This window comes from Scleropages formosus, chromosome 23, assembly GCF_900964775.1.
Source record: "Scleropages formosus chromosome 23, fSclFor1.1, whole genome shotgun sequence".
NCBI lineage: Eukaryota > Metazoa > Chordata > Actinopteri > Osteoglossiformes > Osteoglossidae > Scleropages > Scleropages formosus.
Window position 1 is genome coordinate 6,999,029 of NC_041828.1, and position 20,601 is coordinate 7,019,629.

General features: G+C 47.4%; 2 protein-coding genes across 3 annotated transcripts; one reads left to right on the top strand and one right to left on the bottom strand.

Annotated features, from left to right (window-relative positions):
- Positions 1-681: 681 nt before the first annotated feature.
- c1galt1a (core 1 synthase, glycoprotein-N-acetylgalactosamine 3-beta-galactosyltransferase 1a) lies at positions 682-4,361 on the bottom strand. Its single transcript, XM_018754440.2, has 3 exons — positions 3,864-4,361; positions 1,655-2,319; positions 682-1,433 (listed from the first exon to the last, which is right to left on the bottom strand). Exons 1-3 carry the CDS (start codon positions 4,081-4,083, stop codon positions 1,254-1,256), a joined length of 1,065 nt encoding a protein of 354 aa, XP_018609956.1. The 5' UTR covers positions 4,084-4,361; the 3' UTR covers positions 682-1,253.
- Positions 4,362-4,969: 608 nt separating this feature from the next.
- Positions 4,970-16,442, top strand: sdhaf3 (succinate dehydrogenase complex assembly factor 3). 2 transcript variants are annotated; one of them, XM_018754442.2, is made up of 3 exons: positions 4,970-5,339; positions 5,588-5,772; positions 12,342-16,441. In XM_018754442.2, exons 2-3 carry the CDS (start codon positions 5,593-5,595, stop codon positions 12,540-12,542), a joined length of 381 nt encoding a protein of 126 aa, XP_018609958.2. In that variant the 5' UTR covers positions 4,970-5,339; positions 5,588-5,592; the 3' UTR covers positions 12,543-16,441. The 2 variants fall into 2 exon arrangements, with proteins under 2 accessions (XP_018609958.2, XP_018609959.2); XM_018754443.2 differs by lacking the exon at positions 4,970-5,339 and adding an exon at positions 5,350-5,441 and having other exon boundaries at positions 12,342-16,442.
- Positions 16,443-20,601: the final 4,159 nt, after the last annotated feature.

Genomic DNA, 20,601 nt, shown 5'->3' on the forward strand with positions numbered 1-20,601 from the left:
CATCTGATACTCTGATTCGTGTGCGTTTCATTTCAAACGCTACAAATATTTGCCATGGAAGGAAATTTGTATTACTTGTTCTTAATTATCTGGTCAGCTGGTTTCAACAGGAAGACTCAGCAATTCAGTACACAGCTGTTAACTGGCGCAGCTGAACGTACGTTAGGTTCAATGAGTTATTAAATTGAAAAGCAGACTTGTTCTGGTATACCAAGCGCACCTTAATGTAATAACTAAAATACTAACATGGAGTTGTATGTGGACAGCCCATAAAAGGAGATTTTTAGACATATAACAGATACCAAGTAAAAGTTTAATTGGTAAGAGAGTAAGTTGTACAATACATATATTGAATTGCAGCATAAGTAACCAATCCAAAATTAGACATTTTTAAACTGAAATAGTACTTGGTACAGCTCTGTAAACACCAGCTTTTGGACCCAGAAGAAAATATAGCAAGACAGTTTACCTGTCTGTTTCTGTCATCCACCCAGCCATATAAACAGTGTAATTCTGCTTGTGTTTAAACAACACACACACACATTTTCTGAACCGCTTGTCCCATAGGGGGTCGCGGGGAGCCGGAGCCTAACCCGGCAACACAGGGCGTAAGGCCGGAGGGGGAGGGGACACACCCAGGACGGGATGCCAGTCCGTTGCAAGGCACCCCAAGCGGGACTCGAACCCCAGACCCACCGGAGAGCAGGACCTGGTCCAACCCACTGCACCACTTGTTTAAACAACATTAGGCATAATTATTAATACAAACAACTGTAATTCAACTGCCTTCTACAGTGTTTACTGTTTACATGTGGTGTTTGTAGATGTCGATCAGGGTTAGCATGTTCTGCCCGTGTCTGCATGCGTTTCCTTTGGGTGCTCTGGTTTTCTCCCACAGTCTAAAGGCCCGCTCTTCAGGTGGATTGGTGACTCTGAAGTCACCCATAGTCTGTGCAGGTGGGTGGGTGTGTGACTGACAGAAAGTGTGTTTCACTTGTGTATGGATGAGTTATTCATTACAATTAGTGTATGTAGCAGCTTAAGTCACCTTGGGTGAACTAAAGCATGGTCTGATAACACAAAACTGTTCGCTGGAAGTCGTTTTGGAGAAAAGTGTGTGCTAAATGAAGAGATGTAAATTTAAATGAGACAAGGAATATTGCATGTTTCTTTAATGAGTCAGTAAACATTCGACACCAATAGGAGCTCGAGGAGGAAACAATATTTTAATTCATTTTAAATGTGTTTTAATTTTAAACAGCACCAGTCACGTTTTTCCTGGAAGCGATCTTACTCTTTGCTGCCGAATCCGGATCAAACCTGAACTTGTACCCATAAGGACGGAGGTGGTAAGTGTAGTATTCCAGCTCGTACATCATTTGCGGAGAGATGTAATGAAAAGACACCGCCAGGTCTGAGCAGCACTGGGGACCCTGGAAAAATAGCATCTAGAGTTTAGGAACAAAGCTGAAACCAAGAGGGGTTTTACTTGAATTGCTGGTTTAACTGGTTCTAACATCCATCTCTGTGGGTTAGATACATTTAATTTTTACAAAACTCCATTTCTATTCAATGTGCATCCACTGTAAATGAGCCCCTAACTGTAACAGTCATGATTTTGCCTGTCGAGTACACCGTGTGGACGGTTACTCACTTCTTCAGGGGGGTAGTAGTCGTAATAAAGATACCATGGGAGTGAGGATTTGGGTTTCCTCACTATGTAGCGGTCTGGTGGAAATGCATGGAAGGTCTGTCTCTGCTCAGAGTCTCTGGAGTCTCCTGCTTCCACTTTCATGTTCTCCATGCAGGTCCCCAAGCCCACGTCCTCCAAGTCAGTGAAATGAGTGCAGCTGCCCGATTTAAAACCTTCTACAAATCTCCTGAGGGCCTCTTTGCTGAGAACATAGCCAGCTCCCCCGCTCATGTATCCTTGTTTAACGAAAGGGGAGAACCTGCGGCCAAAATATATTGGTTTGGACGTGTTGTGCTTTGACAGAAGAAAGCGCAGATTCTCGATCACCACATACGTGTCGTCGTCAGCTTTTAAGAACCAGTCCGCATCATCAAAATGATGCTCGTGGATGTAGTTGAAGGCCGCGATGGTCTTCATGTAAAGGTGATCTCTTCCTTCGGTGACATTGAGCCTCACTGTGGGGAAGTCGCTCTCCTCGGAGCTCATGAACAGCACGTGGTTGCAGTGCTGTGTCCACGTGGCCTGAACATGGCAGGTTTTGGATTTGAGGTTTTTCGGGCCCGTCATAACCCAGCACAGCACTCGCACCGTTTTCTGTAGGTGGACTGCAGTCCTGTTATCGTCCCCTGGGAAAACAAATGACAGCCGGAATGTCAGTGACAAAATCGTGGAATGGGCAGCTGGCAGGTTGAGGGGGGACAGCGGTGCAGCAGTTAGTCCTCCTGGGCCGTGAGATCGGATGCGGGATTGGATCCAGTTCAGCCTATGTGAGGTTCACATTCGTTTTTGCGGCCGTTCCCTCCTACAGCGCCGAGACATGTGAGGTAAGGACTACAGATTCTTTTTCGCGTGTGTGACTGCAATGTGATGGAGTGGCGCCCCGTCCATGGGGTACCCTGCCTCACTCCCTCCGCTTCCAGGACAGGCTCTGCACCACCGCAGCGCTGCACTGGACAGGCAGTTATTGATAGCGAATGAATGACGGAGCACTCCTCAAAACAGGTGGAGGAACTATGTAGACGCACACGGACATTGTGCGACAGTGTGTGAAATGTTCCCAGAAATGTCTGTGTTCTTCCCATGCAAATTATCGCCCATCTATCCTGTAGAACCTGCTCGGCTGGCTGACGTAAGTGCGTGTGTATTACAGGAGATTTCCGCGCACTACTAACAGAATTTATTACACTTAAAAAAACTGACTGCTTCTTATTTATGTCTATGTATATTGTAACATATATAGACATAAAGAAAAAGCATTCAGTTACCTTGTACCGTGTACAATAGACCCATTTTCCCGCCCAAAAAACTGGTCTATTCATTATTGTACACAGCTGTATTGTGGGTAAAATGTAAAGAAGTGTTCAATCACTGGGGGGGACTCAGGGCGAAAATAATGAATGAGCTAATTGATCTTGGCAAAGGAAAAGAAGAAAACCTGGGGGTGCTAAGCAGGCTAGGAAGGTTGGTGTGAGGCACAGGTTCTGGAGGGAAAAGATCCCTGAACTGACACCGTAGTACCGCTGCGCGCCCCGATATATGCAACGTGCCGACTGAGTTCGGAACCACACTGGGGGGGGGGTAATTCTAACAGTACTGGGATTTATGGAAGTTCTGTACAAGGACACGGACTGCTGCCTCGTCTGCGCCCAGCGACGGTAACAACTAAGTCAAGTCTAGCAGACCGCGCGCGCATAGATAACTCGCTCGGCTCCTCTTCCGCCCCCACCCCCCCCCAGCTCCCGCGTGCTCTCTCACATGCGCACTAAACAACTCTCACGTCACACGCATTTCCTCAAGCACACTCTAAAACATAGAATGCAATGAAGCTACAACACACAACTACTTACGATTAAACAAATAGCGCAAGGTATTACAATAAATTTGTAAACTAAGTTTCGCCATTAAAGCAGAGGTTAATACTTCTTTAAATATTCAGTTACCAAGAAGAAGAGATTTCAAACTTACCGTTCCGTCCGGGCTCCGACACACGTGTGTCAGTAATAATAATAATGTGTCTTTATTAAAATATCAAGTTGCGGGGTCCATACGACGTCCGAGTACAGTTTAAAGAAATTTGCGGGAAATTTTCACGAGGAAGGAGGCGCGCGCACGCTAAAGCGGGATACCTGCGCGAAAAGTTGCGCATCCAGCAACCCCCCTCCGCGGTTACCTTCGTGCAGGTGATGTTGCAGGGGACCTCCGTAGCTCTTCACGTGCCTGTTCCCCGAGAGCGCGAGGCGGTCAAAAGCGTTCAAAAATAGGTAAACGAGGCAGAAGCCTGATAATCCTCCGCAGGAGAAAAATATTTTCTGCGAGTAGTCCATCCCTGAGAAGAAGTATGTTGAGTATCTGCTGGAAATAAGAAAGATTGAAGGAAGCCGATCGATCATTTAGCATAACATTGTCATTGATAAAATAACACGGGGATGATGAATTGCCACATGATCATCCTGTCTGTGCGCGCGCGCGCGCGCGCGCGTGTGTGTGTGTGTGTGTGTGTGTGTGTGTGTGTGTGTGTGTGTGTGTGTGTGGTCCTGGAGCCCTGATTTCACCGGTAGGACCGTATGTGAAGTAGCTTAATCGCGCGGCGAAAAGTCCAAAAAACGCAGTTTGCCCCACGCCTCCTGCTGTCACGGCGCGGCGCGGCGCGGCGCGACGCGACACCTGCTCACGTAAGCACAAAGAGCATTTTAAACACGAGCACGGGACGCACCCGTGCCGTGGGCATTTTTCCCATTGCGTCCTGCAATGTTGACACAACTGCTACGCGTTCCTGGGGCATCTGATTTCAAGTGACACCACATGAAACTATATAAATGTAAATACATTTAGGCTGTGCTTACGATATGGTAAATTTAAGGGACACACACATACATACACCATCTCTGAGGCCACTTATTCCATGCGGGGAGCTGGAGCCTATCCGGCAGCGCAGGATGAGGGGACACACCCAGGACGGGACGCCAGTCCGTCCCAAGGCACCCCAAGTGGGACTCGAACCCTAGACCCACCGGAGAGCAGGACCCCGTCCAACCCACTCTGCACCACCTGGACGGGACACCTGTCCCCCTTCTCACCACAGTGAACCACTGTGATGCATACCACGTTTAGAAAGTGAGTTATCGTAGGTTATCATAGAACAAGGGGAATGTCTTTGACCAGCAAAATGTTTTTAATCTAAAAAAAAAAAAAACACTTATAGTATCTGTTGACATATACTAGTTGAATTAAAAACAGGCATCAAAAGGCGTCTGTCCAGTCCCACGTGAATTCTTATGCGGTAATGGCTATATACCCAAAGTCGCACCGTTCTGTACTAAAGACGTGTGAAAAGGATGGAAGGAAGTCTTTTAGGCCTCAGTGGAGGGACTCGAGTAATGGACTTTATTACTTGTTGCTTTATTTTATTTTCCAGCAGAATTATTTTACTTTCAGAGGCGCGACTGATCCGCGCGGACTCCAAGTTACCAGCAGCGCCTGCAGTAGCTCTCCAGGCCGCTAGGGGGCGGGCGGCAGTCAGGGGTCCCAGAGAGGCGCACAGCTCCACAGGCAAGCACTACACTGGTCACGTGACCATCGATCGCCTTTTCATAGTGAAAGAGGGCAACTTCGGAGCATCTCACGGAGCCGTAGGTCATTAATTAAGGTAAACTGGGTAGCTCCACCGCTTAGGCGCTTACTTAGGAAGACGCTGCGCTTTATTTCGCGCGCGCTCGATCGTGTGTTTGTGACAGGACGGGTGTGCGAGGTGAGTCTGGGCTGTGTGGTGGTGGTGGTGTAGCTCTGAGACCCTCAGTCGTCACTCGATAATCGATGGTTAGGAAAGAGTGGAAACGGTCGCGCTATGCACATGTAAACTTGTGAGCGCGTTCCTGTGTGTGTGTGTGTTTTTAGTCACGATGGCGAACGCGGCACACGTATCCAGGATTCTCTCCCTGTACAAGCGGATCCTGCTGCTGCACCGCTTCCTGCCCATTGAATTGCGGGCCCTGGGCGACCAGTACGTGAAGGACGAGTTCCGGAGGCACCGCGCTGTCACCGCGCCGCAGGACGTGCGCAGCTTCCTGAAGGAGTGGGAGGTACGGCCTGTCCCCGCCCACTTTCTGTGTCCCCGCCCCGTTGCCGTCTGGGCTCCCGCCCACTTTCTGTGTCCCCGCCCCTTTCAGGTATATGTTCCTGCCTCTTTTCTATGCCCCTCCCCCGTTCATGTCCGTGACCCCGCCCTCTTTCAGTGTCCCCGCCCCCCTGTCCCTGTCCCTGCCCACCCGCTGCTCCTGCTGCAGTTCCCCGACAGAACTTACCCTGATCTACTACAGTAAGAATACCTTGCAGTGTAAGTTGGAGAGCTCCTCCCCAATCCAGACTTTATTCCATACCATTAAAGATAAAATGCTCCCAACGCTGAAAAACACATCCACGTCATTCATAAATAAATGTTTCACAGCATAAACACAAAAGAGCTCTGATCACACACCTGTCCTTCCTGCTGTACAGAAAAGAATCAGGTTATAAACAATTGTAAAATTAACTCTTTAGGAATTCAAAGATGGCACTTTAAAACTCCTCTACCTTTAGAAGTGTTTTAAGAAGAACAGTAAAAATTTGTGATGACACCTTGGTACTTATGGGTTTATCTTAAACATGAACCCTCCAGCGTTACTGTATTATTTTCAGCTGTGTTGAAACACACATTCATGCAACACCATAAACACATTTAAAACAGTATTAAATATCAAATGGTATTAAAAATGAATACAATCACTTAAAACCAAACAAACTCTTTAAACAAACATCTGCTTCCTCCCCAGCTACAGGTACTGTAGGTCACTGTAATAAGTAAATATTTTTGCAGTTTCACTGTGCTTTGCAGGGCACTCGTACACAGCAGGTGGTTCGAATCCTGGTTGTTACTGAACACAATGAGAGTATTTAATTGTGGGATCTCATTTAGACTGAGGACTGTGAGGAAATCCTGCACGAGTTTTCAAACCATACCCTGTTTACATGTCCTCTTACCTGTTACCATGGGCTGGTATGAACACTGTGTGTGAACTCCACGGGTATGGCGCTGATGCTCTGACTTCTGTCCTCTCTCTCCCTACCTCCCCCTCTTTCCTACTACTTCTCTTCATTCTCAGTTATGTTCATTTCTTCATTTTATTCAAGCAGTTTGGGAGCAGTACTTTTCTCCAGAGTGACAGTAAGAGTACAACCTTCTCCACTGTTCTACCTGAGTCATTTATTCTGTAAACCACACGGTGGCGCTGTTTCTAAGGTTTTAAAGAAACAGGGCCACATATTCAATGTAATAACTACATTTATTCTTTTAGCTGATTCTTTTCTACAATGCAGCTTACAGTGTTAAGCTACTTCACAATTATTTACCCATTTATGCAGCTGGGTAATTTTACTAGAGTAATTTTAGGGTAAGTTCCTTGCTCTAGGATACTATAGCTGAAGGTGGGAATCAAACCTGTGACCTCTAACCACTGAAATGCCAGCTGAGTGCTCGAGTCAAATAAATCTGCAGAAGTAATAATGAGCATTAAGCAGTAAAAATGAGTGTAAACAGGTTGTAGGACAGAGAGGGAGGGAAAGGGAGAAAGGGTGTTGGCGCTGTACCTGTGGGGGGGGGGCACTTAGAGGGCAGCGAACCTCAGGGTGATGCAGACAGAAACTCAGCGAGATTGAGAAGTTTTGGAGTGTTTAATGAGGTGCCCTGACTCAGGATCGTGCTTGACAAGTGATTAAACAATTCCCACAACCTCTGCAAGCATACAAATGCACACGAGCTGGATCCGCTTCGAGGTTTATCTGAGCACAAAAGGGCAGCGCTTTTAATGCCAGCTGATGCTAGTCGCTGAGCACGGTGTTCTCAAATGTACCGCTGCTGCTCAAGTCCCGCGGAGTCGGAAAAAGACTTTAATGGGCTCGACCAAACCTGCTTCAGTAAATATGTACATGTAGAAATGTAAAACGTGTGATAATGAAGTAAATATGAGTAGTACTAGTAAGTAGTTTACTGGCAAGGGCAACAGGTGGGGCTTAAACAGCGACATACACCCATAATAAATCCTCCATTTTCAAAAACACTTTTTATTGACATTGATTCAAAAGTCACTTTTCTTGTACAACCCATAGTAAACATGGTAAAGTGCATTTCACCAACAGATACAGACACGTGATTCACAAAGAACAGTCAATTTGTCCCATACCACCATTTTTGCCAGCATACATCACACAAATAACTATATAAAATTGATAGATTTAAAAAAAAAAATGTAGTCATTACTCATTAATGTATTGAGTTTATGGAGCTGATAGATCAGGAGAGAAGTGGGTCTGAAATAGATGTTCTGAATGTTGAGAAGGATTCAGCAGTTCTGAGTGACAGAGGGAGAACATTTCACCACAGCGAAACCAGAACTGAGAACATGCAGGCTTTTAATCTTGCTACACGTATCGGGGAACGGGTCCATTAATAGTCTTGTAGGTGTCATCAGTCTCAACTTTATGGGCAGCAATTGGAAGCCAAGTGGAGAAAGACGAAAGCAGATGCATGGAAAGATTTACTACATTTACTTTGTGAATATTCTCAGTATTTGGTCTTTCATAAATTATCACACCCTCTTATATGGGTGGCACAGCGAGTAGCGCTGCTGTCTCACAGCGCCTGGGTGGTGCGAGAGAACATGGATTTGATCCCCGCTCAGTCTGTTTGGAGTTTGCATGTCCTCCCTGTATCTCTGTGGGTTTCCTCTGGGTGCTCTGGTTTCCTCCCACACTCCAGAGACATGCTGTTCAGGTTCCCCCTCCCCCACAGTGTGTGAGTGACAGAGAGAGTGTGTTCCACTGATGCATGGATGAGTAACCCCTTGTAAGTAGTGTATCTAGCAGTGTAAGTCACTACGGTGAATAAGGTGTGTGGGCTGATAACACTACATAGTATCCATTGTAAGTTGCTTTGGAGAAAAGCATCTGCTAAGCAAGTAAATAATGTATCTGAAGCACCGTATCAGCTGTCCACTGAAGAGCAAGTCAAGAAGCTTTTGTATCACAGCCATTGGAAGTGGTTCTGGATCCGACTGTAGCAGCACAGTGGCACGGGGGATGAGGTTTGCAGCTTCTGGGCTGTGGTTCAAATCCAGCTGTGTCCATGTGGAATGTGCATGTTCTCCCCATATTTCTGCCTGTGTGAGACACCTGTCCATTGCAGAGTTTAAAAAAATGACTTAGTGTTAATCTATTTACAATTATGTATGTGTTTAGGGAGAGCTGGTAGCATAGTGGTTAGCGCTACTGCATTTGGAGCAAAAGGCTGCAGGTTCAACCTCTGGTTCTAGCACCCTTGGGCCAGATACTTACCCTAAGTTGCTCCAGTAAAATCACCCTGCTCTATAAATGGGTAAATAATTGTAACCTTAACATTGTAAGTTGCTTTGGAGAAAAGCATCAGCTAAATGAATAAATGTAAGCTTATTTATACAGGTGGGTAATTTTACTGGCGCAATTTAGGGTAAGTACCTTACTCAAGGATACTACAGCCGGAGGTGGGAATCAAACCTGCGAGTGTTGGGTCCAAAGACGGCAGATCTAACCACTGAACTGCCGGCTATACCAACTTAGAGTCACCATCCCATCTAAAATGCATGAACCCTCTAAACACGGGGAGAACACGCAAACCCCACACTGAGTGATGAGCATTGGTTCATATGGTGGAAAGTAAATTGTACTTAAGAATCACATGTCTGCAACTACGTTTCTCTTTCTCCTAATGTAATGCACACATCGTATTTTCCATGAGATGTACGTCGCTTTGGAGAAAAGTGTCTGCCAAATGAATACATGTAAACCGAACCAGGTTCGAACCCACAGCCAAACAGCTGAGGCACTGAGACAGAAATGTTACCTGCCGCTTCACCGTGCCGCCCTGCCGATTGTCGTTTCAGCTGAGTTCCCTTCATGTTCTACAGCCCAGTTAGCGGGCCTTTTGTCAGATAATAAACTTTTATTCTAGGAACGCGGTTCAGTTTCCCTTTTACTCTGATCTGCGACTGGTACAGAAAGGATCTCACTGGGAGGCCCTTGTGGTCCAAGATATCATTCAAGGTTTTCCCTCAGAGCCACATGAACTTCAGGATGAAGAACATGATGCATCTGTTTAAAAATGTTTACTCTGCACTAAATAAACTTTGTTTTCCCCATATTGATCTTCCCATAATATCTGAGAAGATGCTTAAAAGTCACGATATTACCTTGTTTTTATGACACGAAAGGGTTGGAATGGACACGCTTCAATGCAGAGTGCTGTCCCCGATCAGTTTTTCTTGGCAGAACCCAGAATGGTTTGCCGTGTAACCGACTCCAGGCCTCTCGGACCCTCGCATTTGACACGTCCAGATTGGCGAATCGCCGCTCTGCCCCTTCAGTCGCAGTCGGACGGCGAAGGCAGGAGCGGGCGGTGGGCAGGCAGCCCCGCAAATGTGATTACAAGCACTGAGTGTTCAATCTAATCTGGTTAGAGAGGAGGCTTGTGGGAATTTTCTTTCCCTAATAAATCGGCCGTATGGAAATGGAGAAGCTTTCCCTAGAGACGCACCAGAGAGCGATGCGGCTACATAAAGCTGCATTCGTCCCGGCGCCGCGACCACACGGTCATTAGCTGATCGGCTCATAGGCCGAGCGGTGTGGGCGGAGCCTCTGCTTTTCTAAGCTCGGGGCCGTACCGACGAATTCCCGGCGGGCAGCGGAAACGGCTGTGGCGTTTCTGATTTTAGGAGAATTACTCCAATAACTTGCAGGGAAACAGACTGACGCTCAATGTACTGCATATTTAAACTTTCACTTGTAATAATTCATCACACCAGGCCATTAAATGACTGCAGCCAGGGTACCTTCTTGGTTGTGTGTTCCGACAGTGAGCTAAGATATAAAAAAAATTTAGAAATAAAAAAGTCGGTGTGTATTATGTTATTTACATTTATTCATTTACCAGATTATTTTCCCAAAATGACATATAAGTTAATATTTAACTGATGCCTTTCGTCGAAGGTGATTTGCAGTGTTAGAAACGCTAGATGTAGTAAACAATCTACAGTCATTTGTACAGCAGAGCAATGTAACACACACACACACACACACACACAATGAGCAATTTAGTCACCAGTTCACCTGAAACATGTCTTGGGACTGTGGGAGGAAATCAGAGCACCCAGAGGAAACCCATGTGAACACGGGAAGTAGATGCAAACTCCACACACACACACACCTACGTCCAAGTGCAAAGCCCAGGAGCTGTGGGGCACCAGCGCTACCCGCTGTGCCGTCACGCCGCCCATTATTGATGCGTTGCACAGCATCCGTCTCATTACGCCCCCCCTGGAGATGGTAACGTGTGTGTTGTGTACGGGTGAAACGTTGGGACTTTAATATGTAGGCGGCGCTGAATCGTTCAGTTTGCCCAAGAGTCACTGTTTGCGGACGCCGTGTTCTCAGGTGCTCGGAGAACACGTTCCTTGTGAAGATGAGTACATCTAATGAGATTACGAAGAATGGGGGCGAGGCGCGTCACTCGCGATTTGACACCCCTAAAATGTAATCGGTCCCGAGTTCTTTTCAATAACGCATCAGAACGAATCTCGTTTTTGTTATGAATATAAATGGGACTCTAGTGAGATCTGTCTCCATGTCATTACATCTCGCCTGCCTGCTGGAATTGGGCTTGATCCAGGGGACGTATCAGACTTGAAGACATTTGGTTGCTGAGATCATTATTGGGGAGTGCACCCATAGTGAGAGAAATGCTTGTAAGTTATTCTGGATTCAAAAACTGTGCTAAGTGCACTAATACGGTCTATTTATCGATAGAAAATGTGTGAACCTGAATTGATGATGAAAAAGTATGAGCAGTAAACACATCAGTCGTTTAGAGTCATTTGTGAGTGCATGTTGGCGCAGCGGGTAGCGCTGGCACCTCGCAGCTCCTGGGCTGCGGGTTCAAATCCGACTCTGTCTGCGCGGAGTTCGCGTGCTCTCTGCGTTCGTGTGGGACGTCGGTCCAAAGACGGGCGGAGGATGGCCTTGGAATACCACTTCCGAACCCGCCTCCCCAATTCATGTGAAAACCGGTTGACTTGTACTCAGCGGCACTTACCCTACCCAAGTGGTTTTCGCTCCCGTCGCTGGAATTTTCAATGAAACTAACGTGTCTGTTGCACATTTTTGCCTCTGTGTAGCCAAGGTAATCCTCGAAGCGCTCATTTGTGTTCTTTAAGACATCGAAACGTCAGCGGTCGCCTGTAAGTAGACTGGAAGGTGGCGCTCGGTGCTCAGGGAGGTGGTCAGTCCAGGGTCGTGAGCTCCATAACCCCCAGGCACATGAAACGGCACTTTTTCAGTTAATTTCTTAAGAAGATCTTTTGACTTTTGTGTATTTTCTTACGAAATTCGAGTCCTTTCAATTATGAATGGCTCTTCTTTTCGAGACCCGGGGACACTCCCCCGTGTGGTTGACTCACACACACCTTCTGGCACGCTGCCATCGTTCCATTAGTGACATTGAAAGTTGCGCTGCTCCAGGAGCACCGATCGCTCTCCGCTGTGCCCTGAATGAACAATCTCGCAAGCTTCTGTCCCGTTTCCTCCGCAGAGCTACAAGGACACCCTGCAAGCTCAGGTCCTGGAGTCAGCCGGGAGAGGCGGGAAGACGGCCGCCTTCGGAGCCAAGCTCTCCGAGGAGAAGCTGGCGCACTTTCAGGACGAGCAGATTGGCCAGTTGTACGAGCTCATGCTGGAGTCCCGTAAGCCCAGCCGGCAGTTCCGCATCCAAGAGGACGACCCCCGGAAGTAGGAGCGGAAGTGAAGCGGCTCCTCTGTGTGGTCGGGCCGCGTCGGGGGCGCGCTGACTCACCTCCAGGGGCGCGGTTCTTCCTCAGGGACAGTTCCGGAAGAAGCGCTAGACTCGAGCCAAGCCCACGGAGAAAGCTCTTAAGACTGTAATTATATTAAAGTGTTCTCCAAATGCTGCTCGCCAAGGCATTGCCCCCATTTCTCTGCCCGTGTCTTTCGCCTGTTTTCACGAGAGGTTGGAACCATCAACATGCTCATTGTGGCGGCTGTCCTCTCCGAAAACTTATTTCCGAGAGCCTCGAGTGGCACCATTGCGTCCTCGACGCAACCTTGACTTGTTCGGGGCCTTGCTGTCAAAAAAGCACGGACGGGGGGGGTCTCGTCTGCCTTCCCTCGGCTTAGCGGCCAATGCAGAAGGAACATCTTAGTCGAAGCCGCGTCGCGGTGTGCTTTTGAGGGATGAGCCGCCTTCGGCTGCTGCGCAGTGTTGGTTCTTCCATGCAAAGTGATTTATGCAGGTTTCTTTTCACCAGATTGCATGAGAGAAATATATAAACGGTTGTGTATCTGAGCCACATTTTTAAGACTACCTAATTTGGCTTTCACTGGTATGCTCCCTTATGTTGTGCCAATTGTCAACGACTCTTGTTTCCACCTTGTTGGCTTTTTTATTTTACTGCAGTCGTACTATATGCTGGGTCAAGTCAAACTCGAACCCTTGCCGCACATTACCACCTCGTAATGGGGAAATGCAGATTCGGCAGACATTTCCTTCAAGGGCTCCGGATGGTCTCTTGACTTGTACCGCAGTGAGCTTGTGTTAACGTAAACAGTCCGGCCCCCTACCATGAGACACATGGGGTCGATACGGCTCCAGGTGCGAGAAGGTCATATCACCTGGGCGGCGTCAGCTCAGACAGCAGAGACAATACCGCACCATCTGTGGAGATTAGAAGATGAGCAAGTCTGATCTCCATTCCCTCCTCCCATGTAGGAGGGAGCGATGGAAAGGATCGCACGTTTACCAACCTTTCAGTGCAAGTTGTGGTACTGAGAGACCTGGGTCAAAGCTGAAGAATCAGCGTGTTTATGTGCTGCTTGATTCGGACGATGGGAGCGGAATAATCCTAAAATAAAATTTAGACCTGCTCTTAAAAATGACAAAAAGCTACCGCCAGAGCACATGGACACCACTTCTGGGAATGGAAGGCACATTAAAGCGGCCCCCGATCACACCGTAGCTAATGAGCACTTAAGCGTGACAACGTGAGACACTTCCGAGCAAAGCAAGAAATAAACGTGCGAATTTGGGAGCAAGCTGTAATAGCCAACATGTTGTAAACGCATTAACGTTGAAAGATGTGCGGAGTCAGCCGTTCGCACCGAGGAAGGCCTTCGGTCACTTAGGAAGAACAGCCTGTGGCGTTCGTTTCTTGCAGCGTCGTTACGCAAATGGAGAGCGGGACTTTATTTAATTGAGCCCAGTAATTGCTCTGTAACAGAGATGAGAATATATTAGTTGAATGGCTCTCCTGCCGCAGATATTCTAGCGCCTCGTTTTCGCCTGTTTGAGCTCAGTTTCCCTAGATGTGAGAGGGGAAAGTAAACGTTTGAGCGTCTCCTCTTCTCCCCACTTACTGAAGGGTTGTTGACTCTCAAACATGGGCAAAGTCTACGTTTACTGCGCTCAAGGCGGTTCTACCCCGCGGGAGACGCCTGGTTTTCTCTGTCCGTGTCCTGCGGTCCAAGGTGGACGTGTGTGAAGAGACTGGAGGGAAAATATTTTTGCTTAAAATGACCACTGTGGGGTTACTCATCCTTTCCTTCATGATTTCAGGCCTTTTTTTCCTTCTTTACAAAATCTCAGACTGGAAACCAGTAATGGCCCGGTGAATGAAAGCTTCAGGGGAATCTCGGCTGTTAATAACCTAATTTAGTCTCATTTCTTAATAGGCTCATTTGCTCTCCTTCCAAATCCCATATTTCTGAGCTTCTTAAAATTTGGTACTGTAGTTTTTTGGGTTGCAGGTTTAGCCAGTGCCTTCCGTGTGCCGGGTCCGGGGTTCGAGCCCTGCTCGGGGTGCCCTGCAGTGGATTGGCATCCCGTCCAGGGTGCTCCCCGCGACCCCGCCCGGGACAAACGGCTCCAGATATTGGTTGGTAGCTTTTCAGAGGCTTTATCCTTAAATTTTCCTGAAAAGTTTCGACGGAATTGAGAGGGGTTGCTGTTGCTGGAACGGCCCCAAATCAGTTTAACAAAACTGTTTCAATCCCATGTACCTGTTTCGTGAAAGTCATCAGGAGTTGGGTTAGGGTAAGAAGAAAACGGGCCACCGCTGCAAGGGTCGGTCTTCGGCGTGACTCGTGGGTTTGAAAAAACATCCCTTAGGATGAACCGTTGGGTTGGAAGTGGGCACGTGCTCTTGAGCAGCCCCAAAACCAAACACGATGCCTTAAGAGCTGCAACAAACACGCAAACAATGCGGAGTCGTGGGAACGAAACGCGCCTGGGTACCTAATCTTTGCCCGTGTGTGCGGTACGCTTTTCTGGGTGATGCCGGTAAACAACACTCCAAAGTGTATTTTGAGTAAACAAGCGGCGAGGCTCGCCAGAAGGTCGCCGTTGGAGGGCACGAGCCGGTGCGTGGTTAGCGGTGACTCACCTCCTCTCGCCGTTAGCTGGAGGAGCTCCACCGGGCTCAAGAGCGTTCCGATTTAGCAGGATGATTCTAAGCGAACAATTTACCGCTGCTGAAGAGCGTGCGCTACATCATCGAGCAGAGTTCGCCTAGTTAAATGCTTGTGGATAGTCTGACTTTGTGGCCCGAGTTTGTTTTTAAAATTAATAACGGTAATCCGCTGGCATAACGCAAGTTGAGGGAGAAAGTAGTGTCATTAGAAAGTTTCCAAAGCTCTGCTGGAAGATGCTGTGAATCGAGCTCGCGGTGGAGCCGCACGTCTTTCTTCGCGTTTGGGTTCGGGGCTTTCGGTGCGAACGAGATGCTCGGTACAGCGCGGATTTAACGAAACGCTGAGCTCTAAAACGGGAGCGACGCAAGAAGCCGAGTGAAAAAGGTTTCGGAGGCACCGGGAGGCTTTAACTCTGAGACATGAGCCTTGATGTCACGAATCTGTACATCTTGTATCTGAGAAGACCAGGAATTACGGTGTACCCCCATTTTCTTTCCATAGCAGATTATACCTATTATTGATCATGAAATCAGCACGATTATGACAGTCCATTATTAAATTACCTCAAAGGCACAGCTATCCAAAAAGGATCCAATAAAAGCTACAACGGGGTATTTTCTGATGTGGCTCCTGCGTCATTAATGCAGTTCCTTTCCCAGAATTCGGAGCTGCGGGTTTTTGCTGGCGTGCCCAGTTCTTTGGGCACTGCAGTACTTTCCGCTGTGTCCGCAGAAGAAATGTATGAAGCGTTGCTTACTTTGTAAAGGGCACCTTGAGGTCCTCCAAATCACTGTCACATCCTTCAAAAAGTATGGATTTTGGAGCCATTCGAGAGCGATTTAACATCCAGCAGCAATGTGCTCTTGCCTTGAAAGAGAGGAGCTCTCAAATTTCCCCTTCCGCCTTTGGAACTCGGGACGGGGGTATTGTACCATACCGTACCGTGTACGGTTGTGGTGCTCCCAGTCCTTGTCCGGTTCTTTGGCAAAGTGCCGACAAGACTTATGGAATAGACTCGTTTCAGAAGTTAACTTTCCGCCGCAAATGCCCACGTAAGATCACCCAGCGCCTTTGCATTGCTAATACTCAAATCAAATGCTCATCAGAATGATGTGTAAGAACACCATTGATTATTAAAAAGGTAATTTGACTAGATTTATTACCACTACTAATATGGCCACCATCCCGGGTGTATTTTTTAATATTTTGCATTTCCTGTGAGAAGAGGCTTAAAAGCTCTTCATGAGGTAAGTGATGTAAAAAAATGTTAAAAACGAGAAAAAAACCATTAAAATTCCTGGACTCGGCGTGAGGGCGTGTCTTCGGTAACCATCTGTATGAAGCTGGCAATATTCACCTTACCAGTAATTACAGAACTTCAGTTTTGATAACCGTGCATATAAAACACATGACGGCAGTAATGTTAGCAGACACTCAAAACTCCACATTTTTCCAGCATTGCACAAACAAATTTTCCCTTTGTTCACCGCTGACTCTGTAGTCCAGGATCTTGCTTACTTCATATTCATCTCTTAGCAGCCTTTGGACAGCAGGAACTTCCCGCTAGCTGTGCATTGTGAGATACTGAGTGTGTTGGTGGGTATTGGGTCTGTGCCCCGACTCTGGAAGAGCAGGACGGCTCCTCTCGTGCTCCTTTGACACCGCTGAACACGTGCCGCGGTCACTTCTGTCCCCTCCAGTGGCCGAGCTGCAAGACACGACGCTCGGCGATGCATCGCCCTCGCTCAAGATGGTCCTGGCTAAGGCAATGCATGAAGTATACAGTATATTGTTAGTCTTCTGCTGGTTACTAGCAGAGTGAAAGGTCTTCAGATTGAAGGTGAGCAAAGATGAGTTGCTCTAAAACAGCGATGCAGGTTTTCAGTCATTTTTTATTGCTCTCTGCTCTTGTGGACTTCAAAACTGCGGAAACTCTTCTCAGGGTACCACGATGTACTGACTAAGCCAGGCTTTTGTAAGGAGTAAAATGTTATGTACACCACAAACGAACACTTGGGCCAAGACAACCGAAATGATGCACTAGAAGTCATTCAAGTGTTCCATCACGCAGTTTTGATGGAGGATGTGTCGACGCCGAGGGCACGGTAACACCCCTGTTCTGCATTGTTCTGGCTGTTTAACCCGTGGCTTATTCAACGATATGCTTCAATGGAAAATTGTGACTCACGGTCACACTGGGATCCAATTAATTTCGCAGAACGCCATTACTCCTTCTGGTACACTTGAGGGAAGCAGCCAACGCTGATCATCAGCAGGAAGCATCCTAAACGGCGTGAGGAGGCAGCGTGGAAAAAGGTCCAGATTACTGTTGATGCAGGGGGATGGAGACACTGAAGATTTCGACAAGTCCGCTCGGAGCGACAGAGGGGCACGTTGCGTCTTCGCCGTGTTGAGAAAACAGGCCATTTGTTCAGGAACCTCTTATATTCATAGAATAATTAATAATAATTCATAGAACTGACAAACTTAAGTTTCTAGGGCATTCAATTTAGTGCCTCTTAAAATTGGGTCTGTTAATAGTACTTGATCGTCTTCAAAAATGTCAAGCAAAATCAAAGGCTCTTCGTGCGGATAATGGCCAATGAAAATAATGCCGCGCCACATCATTCAATATTTTCATGGTATTGTTCTCGTAATCTGCACCCAGTCGTGGAGAAGTCCCACCTGCCCAACCTCATTTCGAGCACGCATTCATCTGGGCCATAAAAGAAGTCCAGCCAACAGTAGAACCTTCAGCCAGTCATTCAAGGTATCAAGAATAGAAAGTCTGGAGAGAGATTGTCACACAAATTCCATGAAGCCAAACTTCTGACTGCAAAACTGCCTTCTTCTTGGGACTCTTTCTGATTAACATCCATTGTGGCAACTCAAAATAGCTCACAATTGCCACCAAAACGCCATCCTTATCAGTCCAGAGCTAGTTCCCCCAAGACTAAAATAATTGGCCCATAATATATTTTCCATTTTTAATGAAGCCATGATAGTCCAATTATGGAAGTCTATTATAAGGGTTTGCATCAACAGACTGCATGGCATTAAAATGCAATGTTTTCTCTGGCAGTAGCTTTTGCTGGTCCACATGATTTCCCATTCATTAGTTCAACCTTTAATGAGGCAGCATGGAGATGTGCCACCTACACGGGCAGGCTTTGCCGAAACCTCTGCACCCAGATCGAGCTGACGTATGCAAGTTCTCCTGAGTCTGGCAACCTTGAGCACCAGAAGATTCCAGTAGTGGCCTCTTGGAGACTTTTTTTTTCTTGAGCTTGGCAAATTCCTCCATCTCTGTCTCCCATACCAACATCTTGCCTTTCTTGGATTTACAGGATTGTCTTCTTGGCCAGTCTGCCATGGGACATGTATTTTGTGTGTTCTCATATGGGATGAGTAGTGCAATGTTATGAAGCTGAGAATCTCACCACCGTCTCCTTGAGCAAGTTACTTACTAAAGGGTCAATCAGAACCGCTTGTCCCATACGGGGTCACGGGGAGCCGGAGCCTAATCCGGCAACACAGGGCGCAAGGCTGGAGGGGGAGGGGACACACCCATGGCGGGACGCCAGTCCATCACAAGGCACCCCAAGCGGGACTTGAACTCCTGACCCACCGGAGAGCAGGACCCAATCAAACGCACTCCACCCCCCTTGCTAAAGGGTACTACACCCTAAATTGCTCCAGTAAAAATGACCCAGCTCTATCAATGGGTGAATCATTGTAAGTAGCTTAACGCTGCAAGTTGCTTTGGAGTAAGGCGTCAGATAAACGAAAAAGTAACGATTCAAATTTAAACTTTTCCAAAATCTCAGTGGAAACCAAAACCATGAGATATCAAGCCGCTGATATAATGCGCTGAAAGTCGTCCAATTTCTTCAAGTGCCGTATGAACGACCACCGTCAAAATGCAAAGGAATTCGGCCTGAATTTCACATCCGGCTGTAACAATTTAGGATGATGATAAAACAAAACTCATTCTCTAATACCTTGTAAAAAATCCTTTCTTTCCGTAGCTCCCCGCCGAAGAGAAAATGACGGCGTCGGATCTTAAATCAAGTCCAGGGCACATTATCCGTGAATCAGTTTTGTCTGCGATGTGCTACAATGATATCTAAAAGAGTAATTTAGGTGCCAGTTGCTTTTCATACGATGGGATGAACAAGCGCCTTGCTCTTTTATTGCATTTTTTTCACGCAGTTTACTTGTTCTTTCATTTTCACATCTCGGAGAAGTTAGCGGCTCCACGAGGGGTTTCCCATCCTGCTCTTTAGCGGGTTTCTTTGTAAATAACGAAAAGCCTCGGCGCTGAGGGGGAATGCTTGATGACTTCAGCTTAGGGAAACGCATCATTGGAAAGTGCTTAAACTGCGCAGCTGGAAGGAAAACCAGCAGTTCTGGAGTGTACAGACACACTCGCGCGAACACACACCAGGCCCGGTACTGCGCACCCCTCGGCGACGGCGACAGCCCGCCTAAGGATCCAGATCCGTTGTAGTGCAGGACAGAAAATGACCACAACTCGTCTTTCGCAGCGGTCACAGGAAAAGCAGTATGTGATTGGTTATGTTTTCACGGTATTTATGTTGCTCTTCTGCTTGAGGCTGCTAAAGTTCAATCTCTCGTTCTTCTGCTATGTACGCGCTATGTGGGGACGGCTGGTACCCTAGTGGTTAGAACCGCTGCCTTTGGACCCAAAAGTTGCAGGTTTCGATCCCACCTCCAGCTGTAGTACCCTTGAGCAAGGCACTTACTGTAAAATTGCCCGGCTGTATAAATGGGTCAATAACTAAGTAGCTTTGGAGAAAAGCATCAACTAAATGAGTTAAGGTAGGTGTGTGTAACCCAAGGTGTGACAATACACTGCTCCGCTTACATACATTCCTGTAAGCAGGTGAAGAATACCAAGGATGTATTGTGTAGAGCGGGGGACGTGGTGGCGCAGTGGGTTGGACTGGGTTCTGCTCTCCGGTGGGCCTGGGGTTCGAGTCCCGCTTGGGGTGCCTTGCGATGGACTGGCGTCCCGTCCTGGGTGTGTCCCCTCCCCCTCCGGCCTTACGCCTTGAGTTGCCGGGTTAGGCTCCGGCTCCCCGTGACCCCGTATGGGGCAAGCGGTTCAGAAAGTGTGTGTGTGTGTGTATTGTGTAGATGCTATGAATGAGAAATTAACAGCCATTCTCCATCTGTGGATACGAACACTGACTTCACACCTGGTTGCCGAGATGCCATGGATCCGTATGTAAAAAGCTATTATGTCATAGCAGCAAAGATGTAGAAGAACGTCAGGATGAGAGCGGTTCTCCTTCCAGCCTGGGGTACACGTGCAAATATATTTGACCTTTGTGTTAAATGGAATC